Source organism: Coregonus clupeaformis, unplaced genomic scaffold (genome assembly GCF_020615455.1).
Source record: "Coregonus clupeaformis isolate EN_2021a unplaced genomic scaffold, ASM2061545v1 scaf0792, whole genome shotgun sequence".
Classification (NCBI taxonomy): domain Eukaryota; kingdom Metazoa; phylum Chordata; class Actinopteri; order Salmoniformes; family Salmonidae; genus Coregonus; species Coregonus clupeaformis.
Window position 1 is genome coordinate 102,708 of NW_025534247.1, and position 23,273 is coordinate 125,980.

The 23,273-nt window shown below is 44.7% G+C and overlaps 1 protein-coding gene across 1 annotated transcript in view; it reads right to left on the reverse strand.

Annotated features, from left to right (window-relative positions):
- LOC121561484 (intestinal mucin-like protein) overlaps window positions 1-22,763 on the reverse strand; it is a 30,416-nt gene extending 7,653 nt beyond the window's left edge. Inside the window, exon 1 of the mRNA XM_045216762.1 lies at window positions 22,744-22,763. Within this exon, the coding sequence (XP_045072697.1) occupies window positions 22,744-22,763 (20 nt within the window). The remainder of the gene's footprint in view (window positions 1-22,743) is intronic.
- Window positions 22,764-23,273: the final 510 nt, after the last annotated feature.

The window sequence follows — 23,273 nt, forward strand, 5'->3', positions numbered from 1 at the left end:
TGTTGGGCCGGTGGTGACTACTTTAGGTGGCTTTGTGGATGTAGATGGAATTGTCTCAGTTGTGGTTTGTTCAATTGTGGTTGTTCCACCAGTGGTAGGTGTAGTTACCTCTGCAGTTGTTGTGGGTGCAATTGTAGTTGTTGTTAAAGTAGTGGGTTTGGAAGTTATGACAACTGGCCCTGTTGTTTCTTCAGCTGTTGTTGTGGGCTGTGATGTTGAGGTAGAGGTTTCAACAATTACAGTGGTGGAAGTGGTTGTTGGGCCGGTGGTGACTACTTTAGGTGGCTTTGTTGATGTGGATGGAATTGTCTCAGTTGTGGTTTCTTCAATTGTGGTTGTTCCACCAGTTGTAGGTGTAGTTACCTCTGCAGTTGTTGTGGGTGCAATTGTAGTTGTTGTTAAAGTAGTGGGTTTGGAAGTTATGAGAACTGGCCCTGTTGTTTCTTCAGCTGTTGTTGTGGGCTGTGATGTTGAGGTAGAGGTTTCAACAATTAAAGTGGTGGAAGTAGTTGTTGGGCCGGTGGTGACTTCTTTAGGTGGCTTTGTTGATGTAGATGGAATTGTCTCAGTTGTGGTTCCTTCAATGGTGGTTGTTCCACCAGTGGTAGGTGTAGTTACCTCTGCAGTTGTTGTGGGTGCAATTGTAGTTGTTGTTAAAGTAGTGGGTTTGGAAGTTATGACAACTGGCCCTGTTGTTTCTTCAGCTGTTGTTGTGGGCTGTGATGTTGAGGTAGAGGTTTCAACAATTACAGTGGTGGAAGTTGTTGTTGGGCCGGTGGTGACTACTTTAGGTGGCTTTGTTGATGTAGATGGAATTGTCTCAGTTGTGGTTTGTTCAATTGCTGTAGTTCCACCTGTTGTAGGTGTAGTTACCTCTGCAGTTGTTGTGGGTGCAATTGTAGTTGTTGTTAAAGTAGTGGGTTTGGAAGTTATGACAACTGGCCCTGTTGTTTCTTCACCTGTTGTTGTGGGCTGTGATGTTGAGGTAGAGGTTTCAACAATTACAGTGGTGGAAGTTGTTGTTGGGCCGGTGGTGACTACTTTAGGTGGCTTTGTTGATGTGGATGGAATTGTCTCAGTTGTGGTTTCTTCAATTGTGGTTGTTCCACCAGTTGTAGGTGTAGTTACCTCTGCAGTTGTTGTGGGTGCAATTGTAGTTGTTGTTAATGTAGTGGGTTTGGAAGTTATGACAACTGGCCCTGTTGTTTCTTCACCTGTTGTTGTGGGCTGTGATGTTGAGGTAGAGGTTTCAACAATTACAGTGGTGGAAGTGGTTGTTGGGCCGGTGGTGACTACTTTAGGTGGCTTTGTGGATGTAGATGGAATTGTCTCAGTTGTGGTTTGTTCAATTGTGGTTGTTCCACCAGTGGTAGGTGTAGTTACCTCTGCAGTTGTTGTGGGTGCAATTGTAGTTGTTGTTAAAGTAGTGGGTTTGGAAGTTATGACAACTGGCCCTGTTGTTTCTTCAGCTGTTGTTGTGGGCTGTGATGTTGAGGTAGAGGTTTCAACAATTACAGTGGTGGAAGTGGTTGTTGGGCCGGTGGTGACTACTTTAGGTGGCTTTGTTGATGTGGATGGAATTGTCTCAGTTGTGGTTTCTTCAATTGTGGTTGTTCCACCAGTTGTAGGTGTAGTTACCTCTGCAGTTGTTGTGGGTGCAATTGTAGTTGTTGTTAAAGTAGTGGGTTTGGAAGTTATGAGAACTGGCCCTGTTGTTTCTTCAGCTGTTGTTGTGGGCTGTGATGTTGAGGTAGAGGTTTCAACAATTAAAGTGGTGGAAGTAGTTGTTGGGCCGGTGGTGACTTCTTTAGGTGGCTTTGTTGATGTAGATGGAATTATCTCAGTTGTGGTTCCTTCAATGGTGGTTGTTCCACCAGTGGTAGGTGTAGTTACCTCTGCAGTTGTTGTGGGTGCAATTGTAGTTGTTGTTAAAGTAGTGGGTTTGGAAGTTATGACAACTGGCCCTGTTGTTTCTTCAGCTGTTGTTGTGGGCTGTGATGTTGAGGTAGAGGTTTCAACAATTACAGTGGTGGAAGTGGTTGTTGGGCCGGTGGTGACTACTTTAGGTGGCTTTGTTGATGTGGATGGAATTGTCTCAGTTGTGGTTTCTTCAATTGTGGTTGTTCCACCAGTTGTAGGTGTAGTTACCTCTGCAGTTGTTGTGGGTGCAATTGTAGTTGTTGTTAATGTAGTGGGTTTGGAAGTTATGACAACTGGCCCTGTTGTTTCTTCACCTGTTGTTGTGGGCTGTGATGTTGAGGTAGAGCTTTCAACAATTACAGTGGTGGAAGTGGTTGTTGGGCCGGTGGTGACTACTTTAGGTGGCTTTGTGGATGTAGATGGAATTGTCTCAGTTGTGGTTTGTTCAATTGTGGTTGTTCCACCAGTGGTAGGTGTAGTTACCTCTGCAGTTGTTGTGGGTGCAATTGTAGTTGTTGTGAAAGTAGTGGGTTTGGAAGTTATGACAACTGGCCCTGTTGTTTCTTCAGCTGTTGTTGTGGGCTGTGATGTTGAGGTAGAGGTTTCAACAATTACAGTGGTGGAAGTGGTTGTTGGGCCGGTGGTGACTACTTTAGGTGGCTTTGTTGATGTGGATGGAATTGTCTCAGTTGTGGTTTCTTCAATTGTGGTTGTTCCACCAGTTGTAGGTGTAGTTACCTCTGCAGTTGTTGTGGGTGCAATTGTAGTTGTTGTTAAAGTAGTGGGTTTGGAAGTTATGACAACTGGCCCTGTTGTTTCTTCAGCTGTTGTTGTGGGCTGTGATGTTGAGGTAGAGGTTTCAACAATTAAAGTGGTGGAAGTAGTTGTTGGGCCGGTGGTGACTTCTTTAGGTGGCTTTGTTGATGTAGATGGAATTGTCTCAGTTGTGGTTCCTTCAATGGTGGTTGTTCCACCAGTGGTAGGTTTAGTTACCTCTGCAGTTGTTGTGGGTGCAATTGTAGTTGTTGTTAAAGTAGTGGGTTTGGAAGTTATGACAACTGGCCCTGTTGTTTCTTCAGCTGTTGTTGTGGGCTGTGATGTTGAGGTAGAGGTTTCAACAATTACAGTAGTGGAAGTGGTTGTTGGGCCGGTGGTGACTACTTTAGGTGGCTTTGTTGATGTGGATGGAATTGTCTCAGTTGTGGTTTCTTCAATTGTGGTTGTTCCACCAGTTGTAGGTGTAGTTACCTCTGCAGTTGTTGATGGTGCAATTGTAGTTGTTGTTAATGTAGTGGGTTTGGAAGTTATGACAACTGGCCCTGTTGTTTCTTCACCTGTTGATGTGGGATGTGATGTTGAGGTAGAGCTTTCAACAATTACAGTGGTGGAAGTGGTTGTTGGGCCGGTGGTGACTACTTTAGTTGGCTTTGTGGATGTAGATGGAATTGTCTCAGTTGTGGTTTGTTCAATTGTGGTTGTTCCACCAGTGGTAGGTGTAGTTACCTCTGCAGTTGTTGTGGGTGCAATTGTAGTTGTTGTTAAAGTAGTGGGTTTGGAAGTTATGACAACTGGCCCTGTTGTTTCTTCAGCTGTTGTTGTGGGCTGTGATGTTGAGGTAGAGGTTTCAACAATTACAGTGGTGGAAGTGGTTGTTGGGCCGGTGGTGACTACTTTAGGTGGCTTTGTTGATGTGGATGGAATTGTCTCAGTTGTGGTTTCTTCAATTGTGGTTGTTCCACCAGTTGTAGGTGTAGTTACCTCTGCAGTTGTTGTGGGTGCAATTGTAGTTGTTGTTAATGTAGTGGGTTTGGAAGTTATGACAACTGGCCCTGTTGTTTCTTCACCTGTTGTTGTGGGCTGTGATGTTGAGGTAGAGCTTTCAACAATTACAGTGGTGGAAGTGGTTGTTGGGCCGGTGGTGACTACTTTAGGTGGCTTTGTGGATGTAGATGGAATTGTCTCAGTTGTGGTTTGTTCAATTGTTGTAGTTCCACCTTTTGTAGGTGTAGTTACCTCTGCAGTTGTTGTGGGTGCAATTGTAGTTGTTGTTAATGTAGTGGGTTTGGAAGTTATGACAACTGGCCCTGTTGTTTCTTCAGCTGTTGTTGTGGGCTGTGATGTTGAGGTAGAGGTTTCAACAATTAAAGTGGTGGAAGTGGTTGTTGGGCCGGTGGTGACTACTTTAGGTGGCTTTGTTGATGTAGATGGAATTGTCTCAGTTGTGGTTTCTTCAATTGTGGTTGTTCCACCAGTGGTAGGTGTAGTTACCTCAGCAGTTGTTGTGGGTGCAATTGTAGTTGTTGTTAAAGTAGTGGGTTTGGAAGTTATGACAACTGGCCCTGTTGTTTTTTCACCTGTTGTTGTGGGCTGTGATGTTGAGGTAAAGGTTTCAACAATTAAAGTGGTGGAAGTAGTTGTTGGGCCGGTGGTGACTTCTTTAGGTGGCTTTGTTGATGTAGATGGAATTGTCTCAGTTGTGGTTCCTTCAATGGTGGTTGTTCCACCAGTGGTAGGTTTAGTTACCTCTGCAGTTGTTGTGGGTGCAATTGTAGTTGTTGTTAAAGTAGTGGGTTTGGAAGTTATGACAACTGGCCCTGTTGTTTCTTCAGCTGTTGTTGTGGGCTGTGATGTTGAGGTAGAGGTTTCAACAATTACAGTGGTGGAAGTGGTTGTTGGGCGGTGGTGACTACTTTAGGTGGCTTTGTTGATGTGGATGGAATTGTCTCAGTTGTGGTTTCTTCAATTGTGATTGTTCCACCAGTTGTAGGGTGTAGTTACCTCTGCAGTTGTTGTGGGTGCAATTGTAGTTGTTGTTAATGTAGTGGGTTTGGAAGTTATGACAACTGGCCCTGTTGTTTCTTCACCTGTTGATGTGGGATGTGATGTTGAGGTAGAGCTTTCAACAATTACAGTGGTGGAAGTGGTTGTTGGGCCGGTGGTGACTACTTTAGTTGGCTTTGTGGATGTAGATGGAATTGTCTCAGTTGTGGTTTGTTCAATTGTGGTTGTTCCACCAGTGGTAGGTGTAGTTACCTCTGCAGTTGTTGTGGGTGCAATTGTAGTTGTTGTTAAAGTAGTGGGTTTGGAAGTTATGACAACTGGCCCTGTTGTTTCTTCAGCTGTTGTTGTGGGCTGTGATGTTGAGGTAGAGGTTTCAACAATTACAGTGGTGGAAGTGGTTGTTGGGCCGGTGGTGACTACTTTAGGTGGCTTTGTTGATGTGGATGGAATTGTCTCAGTTGTGGTTTCTTCAATTGTGGTTGTTCCACCAGTTGTAGGTGTAGTTACCTCTGCAGTTGTTGTGGGTGCAATTGTAGTTGTTGTTAATGTAGTGGGTTTGGAAGTTATGACAACTGGCCCTGTTGTTTCTTCACCTGTTGTTGTGGGCTGTGATGTTGAGGTAGAGCTTTCAACAATTACAGTGGTGGAAGTGGTTGTTGGGCCGGTGGTGACTACTTTAGGTGGCTTTGTGGATGTAGATGGAATTGTCTCAGTTGTGGTTTGTTCAATTGTTGTAGTTCCACCTTTTGTAGGTGTAGTTACCTCTGCAGTTGTTGTGGGTGCAATTGTAGTTGTTGTTAATGTAGTGGGTTTGGAAGTTATGACAACTGGCCCTGTTGTTTCTTCAGCTGTTGTTGTGGGCTGTGATGTTGAGGTAGAGGTTTCAACAATTAAAGTGGTGGAAGTGGTTGTTGGGCCGGTGGTGACTACTTTAGGTGGCTTTGTTGATGTAGATGGAATTGTCTCAGTTGTGGTTTCTTCAATTGTGGTTGTTCCACCAGTGGTAGGTGTAGTTACCTCAGCAGTTGTTGTGGGTGCAATTGTAGTTGTTGTTAAAGTAGTGGGTTTGGAAGTTATGACAACTGGCCCTGTTGTTTTTTCACCTGTTGTTGTGGGCTGTGATGTTGAGGTAGAGGTTTCAATGTGACAGGTTAAAGGACATATTCATAGCCTGTTATACACTAAAAAGTATTAGTAAGTTCATGGTATGTAAGGATCTTAAAATATCTAAGGTTAAAAAGATTATGCATCCAGTACTAGTTCATAGAGATTGATAAAATGCATAAATGTGTTTAAAATCCGTCAAGAGTCAAAGGGTTAATATTGTAAGAGGAATGTGTAAATGTTATATTGACTACTTTAGTTTGTGGTGCCTAATTTAAGGGTAAAAGTGTTCATCTGTGATCTACTAAATGCTCTTAATCTATGAGCCTGAGATCGATTGCTCTGGTCTCCACCCAACTTCCTGGGGGAATCGCGGTCTTTTTCTCATTACACTAAATTTGTCAGTGAGGAAACATAACTGCGTCACGTTCGTGATTATTTCTCCCCTTTTTCAGGGGTGTAACATTTTGGAGGCTCCGCTGAGATTGCTGCTCAGATGTCCGGCTTCCACATCCTGGTCGCTGAATTCGAGCCAGCTAAATCCCTACATAACAACCCAGGCAGGCTGCAGTGAGGAAAGTGTTGCTGTTCGAGGGGAGCTGGAAGTTGGGGGTTAAGTACGTGTCAACTGAGGCCGTTGAGAGACCATCAGAGACAGTAAGGACCACCTAATTCAGAGTCAACTCCTGCACAGTAAAGGTTCCTCCTGTCCTGTCAACATGACAACCGCCTTGGAAGAACTACAGGAAGAGGTAGTAGGAGAATTGCACACCCTGACTAAAGACAAGTTACTAGACGTATGTGATTTCCTTGACATATCAGGCGAACAGAGAAGAGATGTTCAAGACAAATCCCGCATATCACTGATGACTCACATTATGATGTTCCTTGAAAGAGAGGAAGTTGCAGAGTTAGAAGATGGCGGCATGTCGGAATTATTGTTACTTAAAGACAAAATGACAGAGATGATCAGTGGCATAGATAGCAAGACAGGGCAAACTGACCATGATATTGAAACAGCCAGAACACATCACAGAATAGAGGGACTGAGAACTGTAACCCCACAACAAGGGGTGGGAACTGAGCAGAGTACTGCAGACCAAGCCAGTGATTCTCTGCGCCAGCCCCAACCCCCTGCCCATCTTCAGAGGAGCATGCAGCTCTCACCCAGTGCACAGCCCGGCTCATACTGGCGCAAAGAGTTAAAAATTTCTGGTCAGATAGGTGAACCGGGCCAGAAAGATAAACTGACTTTTTCCAGCCTTGCCCATCAGATTGAGAATGGACTTAACAGAGGCTATCCTGAGGTAGAAATAGTAGACGCAGTAATCAGGGCTATTTCTCCAGGCTCACAGCTACGCAGCTACTTGGAAGGTAAACCCCAGCTAACTCTTCCCACACTTAGATGCATCCTGCGTTCCCACTTCCAAGAGAAGAGTGCAACAGAGCTTTACAAACAGCTAGCTTCAGAAGCACAGCATAGCAAGGAGACCCCTCAAAGCTTCCCTGATGCGCGTCTTAGATTTGAGGCAGAAAGTACTATTTGCGTCCCAGGAGTCAGAATCAGGGCTTAAGTATGACCCTGCTCTAGTCCAGCGCATGTGTTTACACACAGTCCTTACAGGTCTCCAGAGTGACAGTATCAGGATAGACATGCAGCCTCTCCTGCTTGATAGCGAAACATCAGATGAGGTTTTGCTAGAGAAGCTTAACATTGCTTGTGCTAATGAGATAGAAAGACGAAACAAAAAGCGTTTTAATGCCCCACAGCCTGCTACAACTGTAAGTGTAGTTCAGTTAGAAGATACGCCATCTGCAAAGTGTCCTGTGAAGGAAGCCAAAGCTAAGATACCCGCAGAACTGTTAACAGAGTTAGCTGAACTTAAGACAGGTGTAGCTTCCCTAAAAGGTCTCAGTGCAGAGATTGCTCAGATTAAGGAGACATTACAGCAGCCTATGTTTCAGTCATCGCCTTATGCCCATGCCCCACTTCCAGTTAGGAGGCCAGATAGGGACCCCCAGCCACCTGTTTCCCAGCAGCAGTATTACAGCAACTACAGTCAGCCCCAAGCACCTGACCCTGCGCAGTATCAATATGCACCTAACCTGTATACCAACCGCTCTGCTCAAGCTCCAAGGAGGTGTTTTGTCTGCCAGCAGGCCAGAACAGATGCACGCTGCACACACTGCTTCCGATGTGGGAGTGGGGAACATTTTCAAGCTGGATGTAAAATCCGGGAGTCAGACCATCCAAAGAGGCCCCTTTAAACGGGGAAGGGTTACCGCTGAGGGACAAGTGTTAACCGTAGCTACCAAAAAAGTCCCAGAAATGTGCAAATTGTGCCAGAGAAGATTCATTTGAGAACCTGAAACAATGTTCATCATGTAAAGAGACACTGTACTGTTCCAAAGGATGTCAAAACCAACATTGGACTAAACATAAGGAAAAATGCACTCACCTGAAAATGGACTCTACCTGTGAAAAGCTTTCCTGTACAGAAGAAAATGCCCACTCTTTACCATCCCTAGCTCAAGGTTGCCACCCCATAAGGTCACCTCGCTAGTCGGTAGACAGTGCCTTGTTGAGTGTCACCTGAATCGCCACCACCTCCAAGCTCTATGGGACACAGGCTCTCAGGTATCGGTCATTGATGAACGATGGAAAGCGGAATCTCTCCCAAACGCAAGGCTGAGGGATGTTTCAGAAATTCTGGACTCACCTGATGATCTAAGATTGACGGCAGCAAATGGGACTGAAATGCCGTACCTGGGATGGATTGAAACAACTTTTCGGCTAGCCTCTGAAACTGACCAAACGAAGGAACTGATCATCCCAGTGCTGGTAATGAAAGGCTGTCACCTATCTCATCCCATCATAGGTTTCAATGTTATTGAGCACATCCTGACAATGACCGAAAAGACTAAACGGTACAGTACAGTGAAAAAAGCTTTCCCAAGCCTCAAAAGAAATAAGGTGAGGGCTTTTATACAGGCTGTTAGCGCAGAACAGACAGATGAATACGCAGTGAAGACCAAGAAAGAGAAGGTTGCTGTACCAAAACACAGTAGCATTCAGATTGAGTGCCGGGTAGCTTCCCAGCCTTTCAAAGATGACATGACAATGCTTTTCCAGCCAGACCTGAACCCGCAGTGGCCAGATGAACTTGAGTTCTTTGACACACTAGTCAGAGTTAAGAAAGGTGTTTTTCCAGTTGTCATGCTTGATGTCTCTAACCCCACTGACCACGACATTGCCCTGCTAGGACGCACCATAATCGGTACAGTACAAACCATTATGACTGTGTTACCTGCCCAAGTCTTTGAAAAAGCTGTCACCCCAGCCACAGTGAATCACACTAGTGTTCAAACTCCATGTACTGCTACTGAACAGTGGGATCCACCAGTAGGTTTAAGTCACCTAACCGAAGAACAGAGAGAGGTTGTTAGGAAAATGCTTAGAGAAGAGTGTCACTCCTTCTCCAGATCAGACAATGACATTGGCTGCATTGAACGATTGAAAATGACTATTTCTCTAAAGGACTCTGAACCAGTCAAGCGCACATACATGTCAGTGCCCAGGCCACTGTATCAGGAGATGAAGGGTTACCTTCATGACCTCATAGCCCAGGGTTGGGTTAGGAAGTCAAACTCTTCATATTCTTCACCTGTCGTGTGCGTTAGGAAGAAGGGGACGGGACCCTCCGGTTGTGTATAGATTACAGAGACCTGAACAGAAAGACACATCCCGACCGCCAGCCCATCCCTCGGGTCCAGGACATCATGGACAGTTTAGGTGGTAATTCCTGGTTCTCCCTTTTAGATCAGGGAAAAGCATATCACCAAGGGTTCATCTCTGAAGAAAGCAGATCACTGACAGCATTTGTGACCCCATGGGGACTCTATGAGTGGATACGTATGCCATTCGGCCTCATGAACGCTCCTGCAGCTTTTCAGCGTTGTATGGAGGAATGTTTGGAAGGGCTCCGGGACAACATCTGCATTCCTTATCTGGACGACACGCTAGTTTTCAGTAAAACTTTCGACAGCCATGTGAATGATGTGCAAAAGGTTTTGCAGCGTCTCAGAGAGTATGGCATCAAACTCAAGCCAAGTAAGTGTGATCTCTTTAAACCCCAGGTCCGTTATTTGGGCAGAATAGTGTCTGCAGACGGCAGCAAAGTTGACCCAGCCGATTTTGAAGCAGTAAGAGCATTGAAAGAGATCAGACCACAGACTGTGGGCCAGCTCAGAAAAAAATGCTTGGTTTACTCACTTACTACAGACAGTACATCAAAGACTTTTCTAGGAGGGCCAGCTGTCTGTATGACCTCCTGAAAGCAGATTCAGAGAAATTACCTGACCACCCACGGAAAGCAAAAACAAAGAAAGTAAGTCATGTGGTGCCCTCAAACAAGCCAATCCTGTGGACTGACCAGCATCAACAGGCACTTGAACAGCTGATTGAGTGTCTGCTTCACCCACCAGTCTTAGGTTTCCCTGACTTCACTCAGCCATTTGTTGTACACACTGATGCGTCACACCAAGGCTTGGGAGCAGTTCTTTATCAAGAGCAAGATGGGAAGCTTAGGGTCATTGCTTATGGCTCTCGAACCTTAACAGCAGCTGAGAAGAACTATCACTACCACTCTGGCAAGCTAGAATTTCTAGCTCTAAAATGGGCAATCACTGATAAGTTCCATGATTATTTGTACTATGCTCCGACCTTCACTGTATACAGTGATAACAACCCGCTCAGCTACATTCTGTCTACTGCAAAACTGAACGCAACCACTTCCAGGTGGGTTGCAGAATTGGCTGATTTCCACTTTACAATAAAGTACAGGCCAGGCAGAGAGAACGGTGATGCAGATGCTTTGTCGAGGATGCCACTGGATGTAGAGTCACTGATGAGAGAATGTTCTGAGGAGCTTCCACCAGACACCATTGCCGCCACTATACAAGCAGTAGAGGTACAGAAAGAGCCTTTTGTGCCTTGGTCAATTTCAGCTGCATCTATGTCAGTATCAGCTGAAGGTGAGACAACTACAGCAACAATCAGCTCGATCCCAAAAGAGGGGATAAGAGAGGCACAAGAGTCTGATCCGGTCATCCGTCCTGTGCTCGATTTCAAGCTGTCTGGTTCCAAACCGCCAGTTAAAGAGCAAAAGGAATTCAGTCCAAAGACAAAATGCCTATTCAGAGAATGGGACAAATTGACAATCGACAGTGATGGTATTCTGTACAGAATCACTACAGCCCGCAAGCAGTTAGTTCTACCAGAGCAGTACAAAGGTAAAGTGATGGAAGAGTTGCACAATAACATGGGACACCAAGGTACTGACCGCACTGTATCACTAGTACGTGACCGCTTCTTCTGGCCTTATATGCAATCTGACATTGAGCACTATGTGACTAAAACTTGTAGCTGTGTCAAGCAGAAAAAGCCAGGCCATGAAACAAGAGCTCCTCTGACAAACATTGTGACAACACAGCCATTTGAACTGGTATGTATAGATTTCCTCCATCTCGACAGATGCAAAGGGGGATATGAGTACATCCTCGTGATTGTTGATCATTTTACACGTTACACTCAAGCCTACGCCACCACATCAAAGTCAGGAAAAACTGCTGCAAATCTCATCTTCAATGACTTTGCCCTGAAGTTTGGGTTCCCCTCCCGCATCCACCATGACCAAGGGGGAGAATTCGAAAATCAGTTGTTCCATCAGTTAAAGAAACTCAGTGGCATGGCGGGGTCCAGAACAACACCCTACCACCCGATGGGGAACGGTCAAGTGGAACGAATGAACAGAACATTGTTGCAAATGCTAAAGACACTAACTGAGACACAAAAAGTCAAACTGGAAGGAGTCTCTAAACAAACTGGTTTATGCCTATAACTGCACCCGTTGCGAAGTGACTGGCTATTCACCATTTTATCTTCTGTTTGGGAGATCACCCAGGCTTCCAGTTGATATGTTCTTTGGATTGTGCACAGAGGCAGGTTCCAGTAACCAGCGAGACTACGTGGAGAACTGGAAACGAGGAATGGAAGAAGCATACGCCATTGCAAATGAAAATGCTCAGAAAGCTGCTGAAAGAAGTAAAAAGTACTATGACACTAAAGTTAGGAGTTCAGTGCTACAGCCTGGCGAGCGAGTTCTGATTAAAAACCTGACACCAAGAGGAGGACCAGGCAAACTCCGTAACTATTGGGAAGATCAAATTCACACAGTAGTGAGACAAATGGGTTCAGACCTGCCGATTTATGAGTTGAGACCAGAAAAGGGTAGGGGACGCTCCCGGGTCCTGCACAGAAACCTGCTCATGTCCTGTGACCACTTACCTTTTGAGAGACAACCAGAAATGACTAAAGATGACAAAAGTAAGAAAAAGAGACATCAGCCTGGATCACAGCCTCTAGATTCTGATGAAGACAGCGGGGATGAATATGACCTTCATCATGAGCCGCTACAGGTCCCCACATTTCCTACAGTACCTGAGAGGTATGCTGAACCAGCGAGAGAGTCGGAAAACAGGCCCCCACCAGTGAAACAAACAGTTGCGGTGCCAGTTCCTGATATGCTACCAGCACAGCCGCTTGTTGAAAATCAGCTGGAGGAGAAAACAACAGTTAAAGAACTGCCTGCTGAGGAGATGAACTTGCCTGCTGAAAATGTGCCTGATGATCGTCCACTAAGTGCCTTTCCTTCATTAACTGCTGCTGCTGAACCTGAGGAACCAGCTTACCAGCTGCCACAAAGAGAGAGACACCCTCCAAGACGTATCACCTATGATCAGCTTGGTATCCCTTCCTGCTACAGTATACAGCCACAGCCACAGTTGTTCCCTGTCTACCCTGCACCAGGACTGGTTCCATGGCTGCCATCACTACAGCGATATTACCTTCAGCCACCCTACATGTATGGACTTCAGCAAACTTGAGGCCACAGACAGAGTTGACATGTTTGACCATGGACTACTGACTGATTTCACAGACTTTCACAAGACAATTAGCAGACTATGCATATAGATCATTAAAACTGATGGACTGTTGACAATAGTATGAGAAAAGACTGCTTATGGACTGTTTATACAGCTGGTCAACAGATATGGACTGTGAATATAACTTCTTGGTTCTATTTGAACTGTGAACTTTGACCTCTGCTCAAGGACTAGCTTACAGAAGAGGATTTTCTACGTCCAGTGCTTATAGACTGTTTAAGAAGATAATGTTGGTAATGTTGGGACAACATTTATTTTGTCGGGGAGAGTGTGACAGGTTAAAGGACATATTCATAGCCTGTTATACACTAAAAAGTATTAGTAAGTTCATGGTATGTAAGGATCTTAAAATATCTAAGGTTAAAAAGATTATGCATCCAGTACTAGTTCATAGAGATTGATAAAATGCATAAATGTGTTTAAAATCCGTCAAGAGTCAAAGGGTTAATATTGTAAGAGGAATGTGTAAATGTTATATTGACTACTTTAGTTTGTGGTGCCTAATTTAAGGGTAAAAGTGTTCATCTGTGATCTACTAAATGCTCTTAATCTATGAGCCTGAGATCGATTGCTCTGGTCTCCACCCAACTTCCTGGGGGAATCGCGGTCTTTTTCTCATTACACTAAATTTGTCAGTGAGGAAACATAACTGCGTCACGTTCGTGATTATTTCTCCCCTTTTTCAGGGGTGTAACATCAACAATTACAGTGGTGGAAGTGGTTGTTGGGCCGGTGGTGACTACTTTAGGTGGCTTTGTTGATGTAGATGGAATTGTCTCAGTTGTGGTTCCTTCAATGGTGGTTGTTCCACCAGTGGTAGGTGTAGTTACCTCTGCAGTTGTTGTGGGTGCAATTGTAGTTGTTGTGAAAGTAGTGGGTTTGGAAGTTATGACAACTGGCCCTGTTGTTTCTTCAGCTGTTGTTGTGGGCTGTGATGTTGAGGTAGAGGTTTCAACAATTACAGTGGTGGAAGTGGTTGTTGGGCCGGTGGTGACTACTTTAGGTGGCTTTGTTGATGTGGATGGAATTGTCTCAGTTGTGGTTTCTTCAATTGTGGTTGTTCCACCAGTTGTAGGTGTAGTTACCTCTGCAGTTGTTGTGGGTGCAATTGTAGTTGTTGTTAAAGTAGTGGGTTTGGAAGTTATGACAACTGGCCCTGTTGTTTCTTCAGCTGTTGTTGTGGGCTGTGATGTTGAGGTAGAGGTTTCAACAATTAAAGTGGTGGAAGTAGTTGTTGGGCCGGTGGTGACTTCTTTAGGTGGCTTTGTTGATGTAGATGGAATTGTCTCAGTTGTGGTTCCTTCAATGGTGGTTGTTCCACCAGTGGTAGGTTTAGTTACCTCTGCAGTTGTTGTGGGTGCAATTGTAGTTGTTGTTAAAGTAGTGGGTTTGGAAGTTATGACAACTGGCCCTGTTGTTTCTTCAGCTGTTGTTGTGGGCTGTGATGTTGAGGTAGAGGTTTCAACAATTACAGTGGTGGAAGTGGTTGTTGGGCCGGTGGTGACTACTTTAGGTGGCTTTGTTGATGTGGATGGAATTGTCTCAGTTGTGGTTTCTTCAATTGTGGTTGTTCCACCAGTTGTAGGTGTAGTTACCTCTGCAGTTGTTGTGGGTGCAATTGTAGTTGTTGTTAATGTAGTGGGTTTGGAAGTTATGACAACTGGCCCTGTTGTTTCTTCACCTGTTGATGTGGGATGTGATGTTGAGGTAGAGCTTTCAACAATTACAGTGGTGGAAGTGGTTGTTGGGCCGGTGGTGACTACTTTAGTTGGCTTTGTGGATGTAGATGGAATTGTCTCAGTTGTGGTTTGTTCAATTGTGGTTGTTCCACCAGTGGTAGGTGTAGTTACCTCTGCAGTTGTTGTGGGTGCAATTGTAGTTGTTGTTAAAGTAGTGGGTTTGGAAGTTATGACAACTGGCCCTGTTGTTTCTTCAGCTGTTGTTGTGGGCTGTGATGTTGAGGTAGAGGTTTCAACAATTACAGTGGTGGAAGTGGTTGTTGGGCCGGTGGTGACTACTTTAGGTGGCTTTGTTGATGTGGATGGAATTGTCTCAGTTGTGGTTTCTTCAATTGTGGTTGTTCCACCAGTTGTAGGTGTAGTTACCTCTGCAGTTGTTGTGGGTGCAATTGTAGTTGTTGTTAATGTAGTGGGTTTGGAAGTTATGACAACTGGCCCTGTTGTTTCTTCACCTGTTGTTGTGGGCTGTGATGTTGAGGTAGAGCTTTCAACAATTACAGTGGTGGAAGTGGTTGTTGGGCCGGTGGTGACTACTTTAGGTGGCTTTGTGGATGTAGATGGAATTGTCTCAGTTGTGGTTTGTTCAATTGTTGTAGTTCCACCTTTTGTAGGTGTAGTTACCTCTGCAGTTGTTGTGGGTGCAATTGTAGTTGTTGTTAATGTAGTGGGTTTGGAAGTTATGACAACTGGCCCTGTTGTTTCTTCAGCTGTTGTTGTGGGCTGTGATGTTGAGGTAGAGGTTTCAACAATTAAAGTGGTGGAAGTGGTTGTTGGGCCGGTGGTGACTACTTTAGGTGGCTTTGTTGATGTAGATGGAATTGTCTCAGTTGTGGTTTCTTCAATTGTGGTTGTTCCACCAGTGGTAGGTGTAGTTACCTCAGCAGTTGTTGTGGGTGCAATTGTAGTTGTTGTTAAAGTAGTGGGTTTGGAAGTTATGACAACTGGCCCTGTTGTTTTTTCACCTGTTGTTGTGGGCTGTGATGTTGAGGTAAAGGTTTCAACAATTAAAGTGGTGGAAGTAGTTGTTGGGCCGGTGGTGACTTCTTTAGGTGGCTTTGTTGATGTAGATGGAATTGTCTCAGTTGTGGTTCCTTCAATGGTGGTTGTTCCACCAGTGGTAGGTTTAGTTACCTCTGCAGTTGTTGTGGGTGCAATTGTAGTTGTTGTTAAAGTAGTGGGTTTGGAAGTTATGACAACTGGCCCTGTTGTTTCTTCAGCTGTTGTTGTGGGCTGTGATGTTGAGGTAGAGGTTTCAACAATTACAGTGGTGGAAGTGGTTGTTGGGCCGGTGGTGACTACTTTAGGTGGCTTTGTTGATGTGGATGGAATTGTCTCAGTTGTGGTTTCTTCAATTGTGATTGTTCCACCAGTTGTAGGTGTAGTTACCTCTGCAGTTGTTGTGGGTGCAATTGTAGTTGTTGTTAATGTAGTGGGTTTGGAAGTTATGACAACTGGCCCTGTTGTTTCTTCACCTGTTGATGTGGGATGTGATGTTGAGGTAGAGCTTTCAACAATTACAGTGGTGGAAGTGGTTGTTGGGCCGGTGGTGACTACTTTAGTTGGCTTTGTGGATGTAGATGGAATTGTCTCAGTTGTGGTTTGTTCAATTGTGGTTGTTCCACCAGTGGTAGGTGTAGTTACCTCTGCAGTTGTTGTGGGTGCAATTGTAGTTGTTGTTAAAGTAGTGGGTTTGGAAGTTATGACAACTGGCCCTGTTGTTTCTTCAGCTGTTGTTGTGGGCTGTGATGTTGAGGTAGAGGTTTCAACAATTACAGTGGTGGAAGTGGTTGTTGGGCCGGTGGTGACTACTTTAGGTGGCTTTGTTGATGTGGATGGAATTGTCTCAGTTGTGGTTTCTTCAATTGTGGTTGTTCCACCAGTTGTAGGTGTAGTTACCTCTGCAGTTGTTGTGGGTGCAATTGTAGTTGTTGTTAATGTAGTGGGTTTGGAAGTTATGACAACTGGCCCTGTTGTTTCTTCACCTGTTGTTGTGGGCTGTGATGTTGAGGTAGAGCTTTCAACAATTACAGTGGTGGAAGTGGTTGTTGGGCCGGTGGTGACTACTTTAGGTGGCTTTGTGGATGTAGATGGAATTGTCTCAGTTGTGGTTTGTTCAATTGTTGTAGTTCCACCTTTTGTAGGTGTAGTTACCTCTGCAGTTGTTGTGGGTGCAATTGTAGTTGTTGTTAATGTAGTGGGTTTGGAAGTTATGACAACTGGCCCTGTTGTTTCTTCAGCTGTTGTTGTGGGCTGTGATGTTGAGGTAGAGGTTTCAACAATTAAAGTGGTGGAAGTGGTTGTTGGGCCGGTGGTGACTACTTTAGGTGGCTTTGTTGATGTAGATGGAATTGTCTCAGTTGTGGTTTCTTCAATTGTGGTTGTTCCACCAGTGGTAGGTGTAGTTACCTCAGCAGTTGTTGTGGGTGCAATTGTAGTTGTTGTTAAAGTAGTGGGTTTGGAAGTTATGACAACTGGCCCTGTTGTTTTTTCACCTGTTGTTGTGGGCTGTGATGTTGAGGTAAAGGTTTCAACAATTAAAGTGGTGGAAGTAGTTGTTGGGCCGGTGGTGACTTCTTTAGGTGGCTTTGTTGATGTAGATGGAATTGTCTCAGTTGTGGTTCCTTCAATGGTGGTTGTTCCACCAGTGGTAGGTTTAGTTACCTCTGCAGTTGTTGTGGGTGCAATTGTAGTTGTTGTTAAAGTAGTGGGTTTGGAAGTTATGACAACTGGCCCTGTTGTTTCTTCAGCTGTTGTTGTGGGCTGTGATGTTGAGGTAGAGGTTTCAACAATTACAGTGGTGGAAGTGGTTGTTGGGCCGGTGGTGACTACTTTAGGTGGCTTTGTTGATGTGGATGGAATTGTCTCAGTTGTGGTTTCTTCAATTGTGATTGTTCCACCAGTTGTAGGTGTAGTTACCTCTGCAGTTGTTGTGGGTGCAATTGTAGTTGTTGTTAATGTAGTGGGTTTGGAAGTTATGACAACTGGCCCTGTTGTTTCTTCACCTGTTGATGTGGGATGTGATGTTGAGGTAGAGCTTTCAACAATTACAGTGGTGGAAGTGGTTGTTGGGCCGGTGGTGACTACTTTAGTTGGCTTTGTGGATGTAGATGGAATTGTCTCAGTTGTGGTTTGTTCAATTGTGGTTGTTCCACCAGTGGTAGGTGTAGTTACCTCTGCAGTTGTTGTGGGTGCAATTGTAGTTGTTGTTAAAGTAGTGGGTTTGGAAGTTATGACAACTGGCCCTGTTGTTTCTTCAGCTGTTGTTGTGGGCTGTGATGTTGAGGTAGAGGTTTCAACAATTACAGTGGTGGAAGTGGTTGTTGGGCCGGTGGTGACTACTTTAGGTGGCTTTGTTGATGTGGATGGAATTGTCTCAGTTGTGGTTTCTTCAATTGTGGTTGTTCCACCAGTTGTAGGTGTAGTTACCTCTGCAGTTGTTGTGGGTGCAATTGTAGTTGTTGTTAATGTAGTGGGTTTGGAAGTTATGACAACTGGCCCTGTTGTTTCTTCACCTGTTGTTGTGGGCTGTGATGTTGAGGTAGAGCTTTCAACAATTACAGTGGTGGAAGTGGTTGTTGGGCCGGTGGTGACTACTTTAGGTGGCTTTGTGGATGTAGATGGAATTGTCTCAGTTGTGGTTTGTTCAATTGTTGTAGTTCCACCTTTTGTAGGTGTAGTTACCTCTGCAGTTGTTGTGGGTGCAATTGTAGTTGTTGTTAATGTAGTGGGTTTGGAAGTTATGACAACTGGCCCTGTTGTTTCTTCAGCTGTTGTTGTGGGCTGTGATGTTGAGGTAGAGGTTTCAACAATTAAAGTGGTGGAAGTGGTTGTTGGGCCGGTGGTGACTACTTTAGGTGGCTTTGTTGATGTAGATGGAATTGTCTCAGTTGTGGTTTCTTCAATTGTGGTTGTTCCACCAGTGGTAGGTGTAGTTACCTCAGCAGTTGTTGTGGGTGCAATTGTAGTTGTTGTTAAAGTAGTGGGTTTGGAAGTTATGACAACTGGCCCTGTTGTTTTTTCACCTGTTGTTGTGGGCTGTGATGTTGAGGTAGAGGTTTCAACAATTACAGTGGTGGAAGTGGTTGTTGGGCCGGTGGTGACTACTTTAGGTGGCTTTGTTGATGTAGATGGAATTGTCTCAGTTGTGGTTCCTTCAATGGTGGTTGTTCCACCAGTGGTAGGTGTAGTTACCTCTGCAGTGGTTGTGGGTGCAATTGTAGTTGTTGTTAAATTAGTGGGTTTGGAAGTTAGGACAACTGGCCCTGTTGTTTCTTCAGCTGTTGTTGTGGGCTGTGATGTTGAGGTAGAGGTTTCAACAATTACAGTGGTGGAGGTGGTTGTTGGGCCGGTGGTGACTACTTTAGGTGGCTTTGTTGATGTAGATGACATTGTCTCAGTTGTGGTTTCTTCAATTGTTGTAGTTCCACCTGTTGTAGGTGTAGTTACCTCTGCAGTTGTTGTGGGTGCAATTGTAGTTGTTGTTAATGTAGTGGGTTTGGAAGTTATGACAACTGGCCCTGTTGTTTTTTCACCTGTTGTTGTGGGCTGTGATGTTGAGGTAGAGTTTTCAACAATTACAGTGGTGGAAGTGGTTGTTGGGCTGGTGGTGACTACTTTAGGTGGCTTTGTTGATGTAGATGGAATTGTCTCAGTCGTGGTTTGTTCAATTGTTGTAGTTCCACCTGTTGTAGGTGTAGTTACCTCTGCAGTTGTTGTGGGTGCAATTGTAGTTGTTGTTAAAGTAGTGGGTTTGGAAGTTATGACAACTGGCCCTGTTGTTTCTTCAGCTGTTGTTGTGGGCTGTGATGTTGAGGTAGAGGTTTCAACAATTAAAGTGGTGGAAGTAGTTGTTGGGCTGGTGGTGACTTCTTTAGGTGGCTTTGTTGATGTAGATGGAATTGTCTCAGTTGTGGTTCCTTCAATGGTGGTTGTTCCACCAGTGGTAGGTGTAGTTACCTCTGCAGTTGTTGTGGGTGCAATTGTAGTTGTTGTTAAAGTAGTGGGTTTGGAAGTTATGACAACTGGCCCTGTTGTTTCTTCAGCTGTTGTTGTGGGCTGTGATGTTGAGGTAGAGGTTTCAACAATTACAGTGGTGGAAGTGGTTGTTGGGCCGGTGGTGACTACTTTAGGTGGCTTTGTTGATGTGGATGGAATTGTCTCAGTTGTGGTTTCTTCAATTGTGATTGTTCCACCAGTTGTAGGTGTAGTTACCTCTGCAGTTGTTGTGGGTGCAATTGTAGTTGTTGTTAATGTAGTGGGTTTGGAAGTTATGACAACTGGACCTGTTGTTTCTTCACCTGTTGATGTGGGCTGTGATGTTGAGGTAGAGCTTTCAACAATTACAGTGGTGGAAGTGGTTGTTGGGCCGGTGGTGACTACTTTAGGTGGCTTTGTTGATGTAGATGGAATTGTCTCAGTTGTGGTTTCTTCAATTGTGGTTGTTCCACCAGTGGTAGGTGTAGTTACCTCAGCAGTTGTTGTGGGTGCAATTGTAGTTGTTGTTAAAGTAGTGGGTTTGGAAGTTATGACAACTGGCCCTGTTGTTTCTTCACCTGTTGTTGTGGGCCTTGATGTTGAGGTAGAGGTTTCAACAATTACAGTGGTGGAAGTGGTTTTTGGGCCGGTGGTGACTACTTTAGGTGGCTTTGTTGATGTAGATGGAATTGTCTCAGTTGTGGTTCCTTCAATGGTGGTTGTTCCACCAGTGGTAGGTGTAGTTACCTCTGCAGTGGTTGTGGGTGCAATTGTAGTTGTTGTTAAAGTAGTGGGTTTGGAAGTTATGACAACTGGCCCTGTTGTTTCTTCAGCTGTTGTTGTGGGCTGTGATGTTGAGGTAAAGGTTTCAACAATTACAGTGGTGGAAGTGGTTTTTGGGCCGGTGGTGACTACTTTAGGTGGCTTTGTTGATGTAGATGGAAATGTCTCAGTTGTGGTTTCTTCAATTGTTGTAGTTCCACCTGTTGTAGGTGTAGTTACCTCTGCAGTTGTTGTGGGTGCAATTGTAGTTGTTGTTAAAGTAGTTGGTTTGGAAGTTATGACAACTGGCCCTGTTGTTTCTTCACCTGTTGTTGTGGGCTGTGATGTTGAGGTAGAGGTTTCAACAATTACAGTGGTGGAAGTGGTTGTTGGGCCGGTGGTGACTACTTTTGGTGGCATTGTGGATGTTGATGGAATTGTCTCAGTTGTGGTTTCTTCAATGGTGGTTGTTCCACCAGTGGTAGGTGTAGTTACCTCTGCAGCTGTTGTGGGTGCAATTGTAGTTGTTGTTAAAGTAGTGGGTTTGGAAGTTATGACAACTGGCCCTGTTGTTTCTTCACCTGTTGTTGTGGGCTGTGATGTTGAGGTTGAGGTTTCAACAATTACAGTGGTGGAAGTGGTTGTTGGGCCGGTGGTGACTACTTTAGGTGGCTTTGTGGATGTAGATGGAATTGTCTCAGTTGTGGTTTCTTCAATTGTGGTTGTTCCACCTGTTGTAGGTGTAGTTACCTCTGCAGTTGTTGTGGGTGCAATTGTAGTTGTTGTTAATGTAGTGGGTTTGGAAGTTATGACAACTGGCCCTGTTGTTTCTTCAGCTGTTGTTGTGGGCTGTGATGTTGAGGTAGAGGTTTCAACAATTACAGTGGTGGAAGTGGTTGTTGGGCCGGTGGTGACTACTTTAGGTGGCTTTGTTGATGTAGATGGAATTGTCTCAGTTGTGGTTTCTTCAATGGTGGTTGTTCCACCAGTGGTAGGTGTAGTTACCTCTGCAGTTGTTGTGGGTGCAATTGTAGTTGTTGTTAAAGTAGTGGGTTTGGAAGTTATGACAACTGGCCCTGTTGTTTCTTCACCTGTTGTTGTGGGCTGTGATGTTGAGGTTGAGGTTTCAACAATTACAGTGGTGGAAGTGGTTGTTGGGCCGGTGGTGACTACTTTAGGTGGCTTTGTGGATGTAGATGGAATTGTCTCAGTTGTGGTTTCTTCAATTGTGGTTGTTCCACCTGTTGTAGGTGTAGTTACCTCTGCAGTTGTTGTGGGTGCAATTGTAGTTGTTGTTAATGTAGTGGGTTTGGAAGTTATGACAACTGGCCCTGTTGTTTCTTCAGCTGTTGTTGTGGGCTGTGATGTTGAGGTAGAGGTTTCAACAATTACAGTGGTGGAGGTGGTTGTTGGGCCGGTGGTGACAACTTTAGGTGGCTTTGTTGATGTAGATGACATTGTCTCAGTTGTGGTTTCTTCAATTGTTGTAGTTCCACCTGTTGTAGGTGTAGTTACCTCTGCAGTTGTTGTGGGTGCAATTGTAGTTGTTGTTAATGTAGTGGGTTTGGAAGTTATGACAACTGGCCCTGTTGTTTCTTCACCTGTTGTTGTGGGCTGTGATGTTGAGGTAGAGGTTTCAACAATTACAGTGGTGGAAGTGGTTGTTGGGCCGGTGGTGACTACTTTAGGTGGCTTTGTTGATGTAGATGGAATTGTCTCAGTTGTGGTTTGTTCAATTGTTGTAGTTCCACCTGTTGTAGGTGTAGTTACCTCTGCAGTTGTTGTGGGTGCAATTGTAGTTGTTGTTAAAGTAGTGGGTTTGGAAGTTATGACAACTGGTCCTGTTGTTTCTTCACCTGTTGTTGTGGGCTGTGATGTTGAGGTAGAGGTTTCAAATATTACAGTGGTGGAAGTGGTTGTTGGGCCGGTGGTGACTACTTTAGGTGGCTTTGTGGATGTAGATGGAATTGTCTCAGTTGTGGTTTCTTCAATTGTGGTTGTTCCACCAGTGGTAGGTGTAGTTACCTCTGCAGTTGTTGTGGGTGCAATTGTAGTTGTTGTTAAAGTAGTGGGTTTGGAAGTTATGACAACTGGCCCTGTTGTTTCTTCACCTGTTGTTGTGGGCTGTGATGTTGAGGTTGAGGTTTCAACAATTACAGTGGTGGAAGTGGTTGTTGGGCCGGTGGTGACTACTTTAGGTGGCTTTGTGGATGTAGATGGAATTGTCTCAGTTGTGGTTTCTTCAATTGTGGTTGTTCCACCTGTTGTAGGTGTAGTTACCTCTGCAGTTGTTGTGGGTGCAATTGTAGTTGTTGTTAATGTAGTGGGTTTGGAAGTTATGACAACTGGCCCTGTTGTTTCTTCAGCTGTTGTTGTGGGCTGTGATGTTGAGGTAGAGGTTTCAACAATTACAGTGGTGGAGGTGGTTGTTGGGCCGGTGGTGACAACTTTAGGTGGCTTTGTTGATGTAGATGACATTGTCTCAGTTGTGGTTTCTTCAATTGTTGTAGTTCCACCTGTTGTAGGTGTAGTTACCTCTGCAGTTGTTGTGGGTGCAATTTTAGTTGTTGTTAAAGTAGTGGGTTTGGAAGTTATGACAACTGGTCCTGTTGTTTCTTCACCTGTTGTTGTGGGCTGTGATGTTGATATTGAGGTTTCAACAATTACAGTGGTGGAACTGGTTGTTGGGCCGGTGGTGACTACTTTAGGTGGCTTTGTTGATGTAAATGGAATTGTCTCAGTTGTGGTTTCTTCAAATGTGGTTGTTCCACCAGTGGTAGGTGTAGTTACCTCAGCAGTTGTTGTGGGTGCAATTGTAGTTGTTGTTAAAGTAGTGGGTTTGGAAGTTATGACAACTGGCCCTGTTGTTTCTTCACCTGTTGTTGTGGGCTGTGATGTTGAGGAAGAGGTTTCAACAATTACAGTTGTGGAAGTGGTTGTTGGGCCGGTGGTGACTACTTTAGGTGGCTTTGTGGATGTAGATGGAAT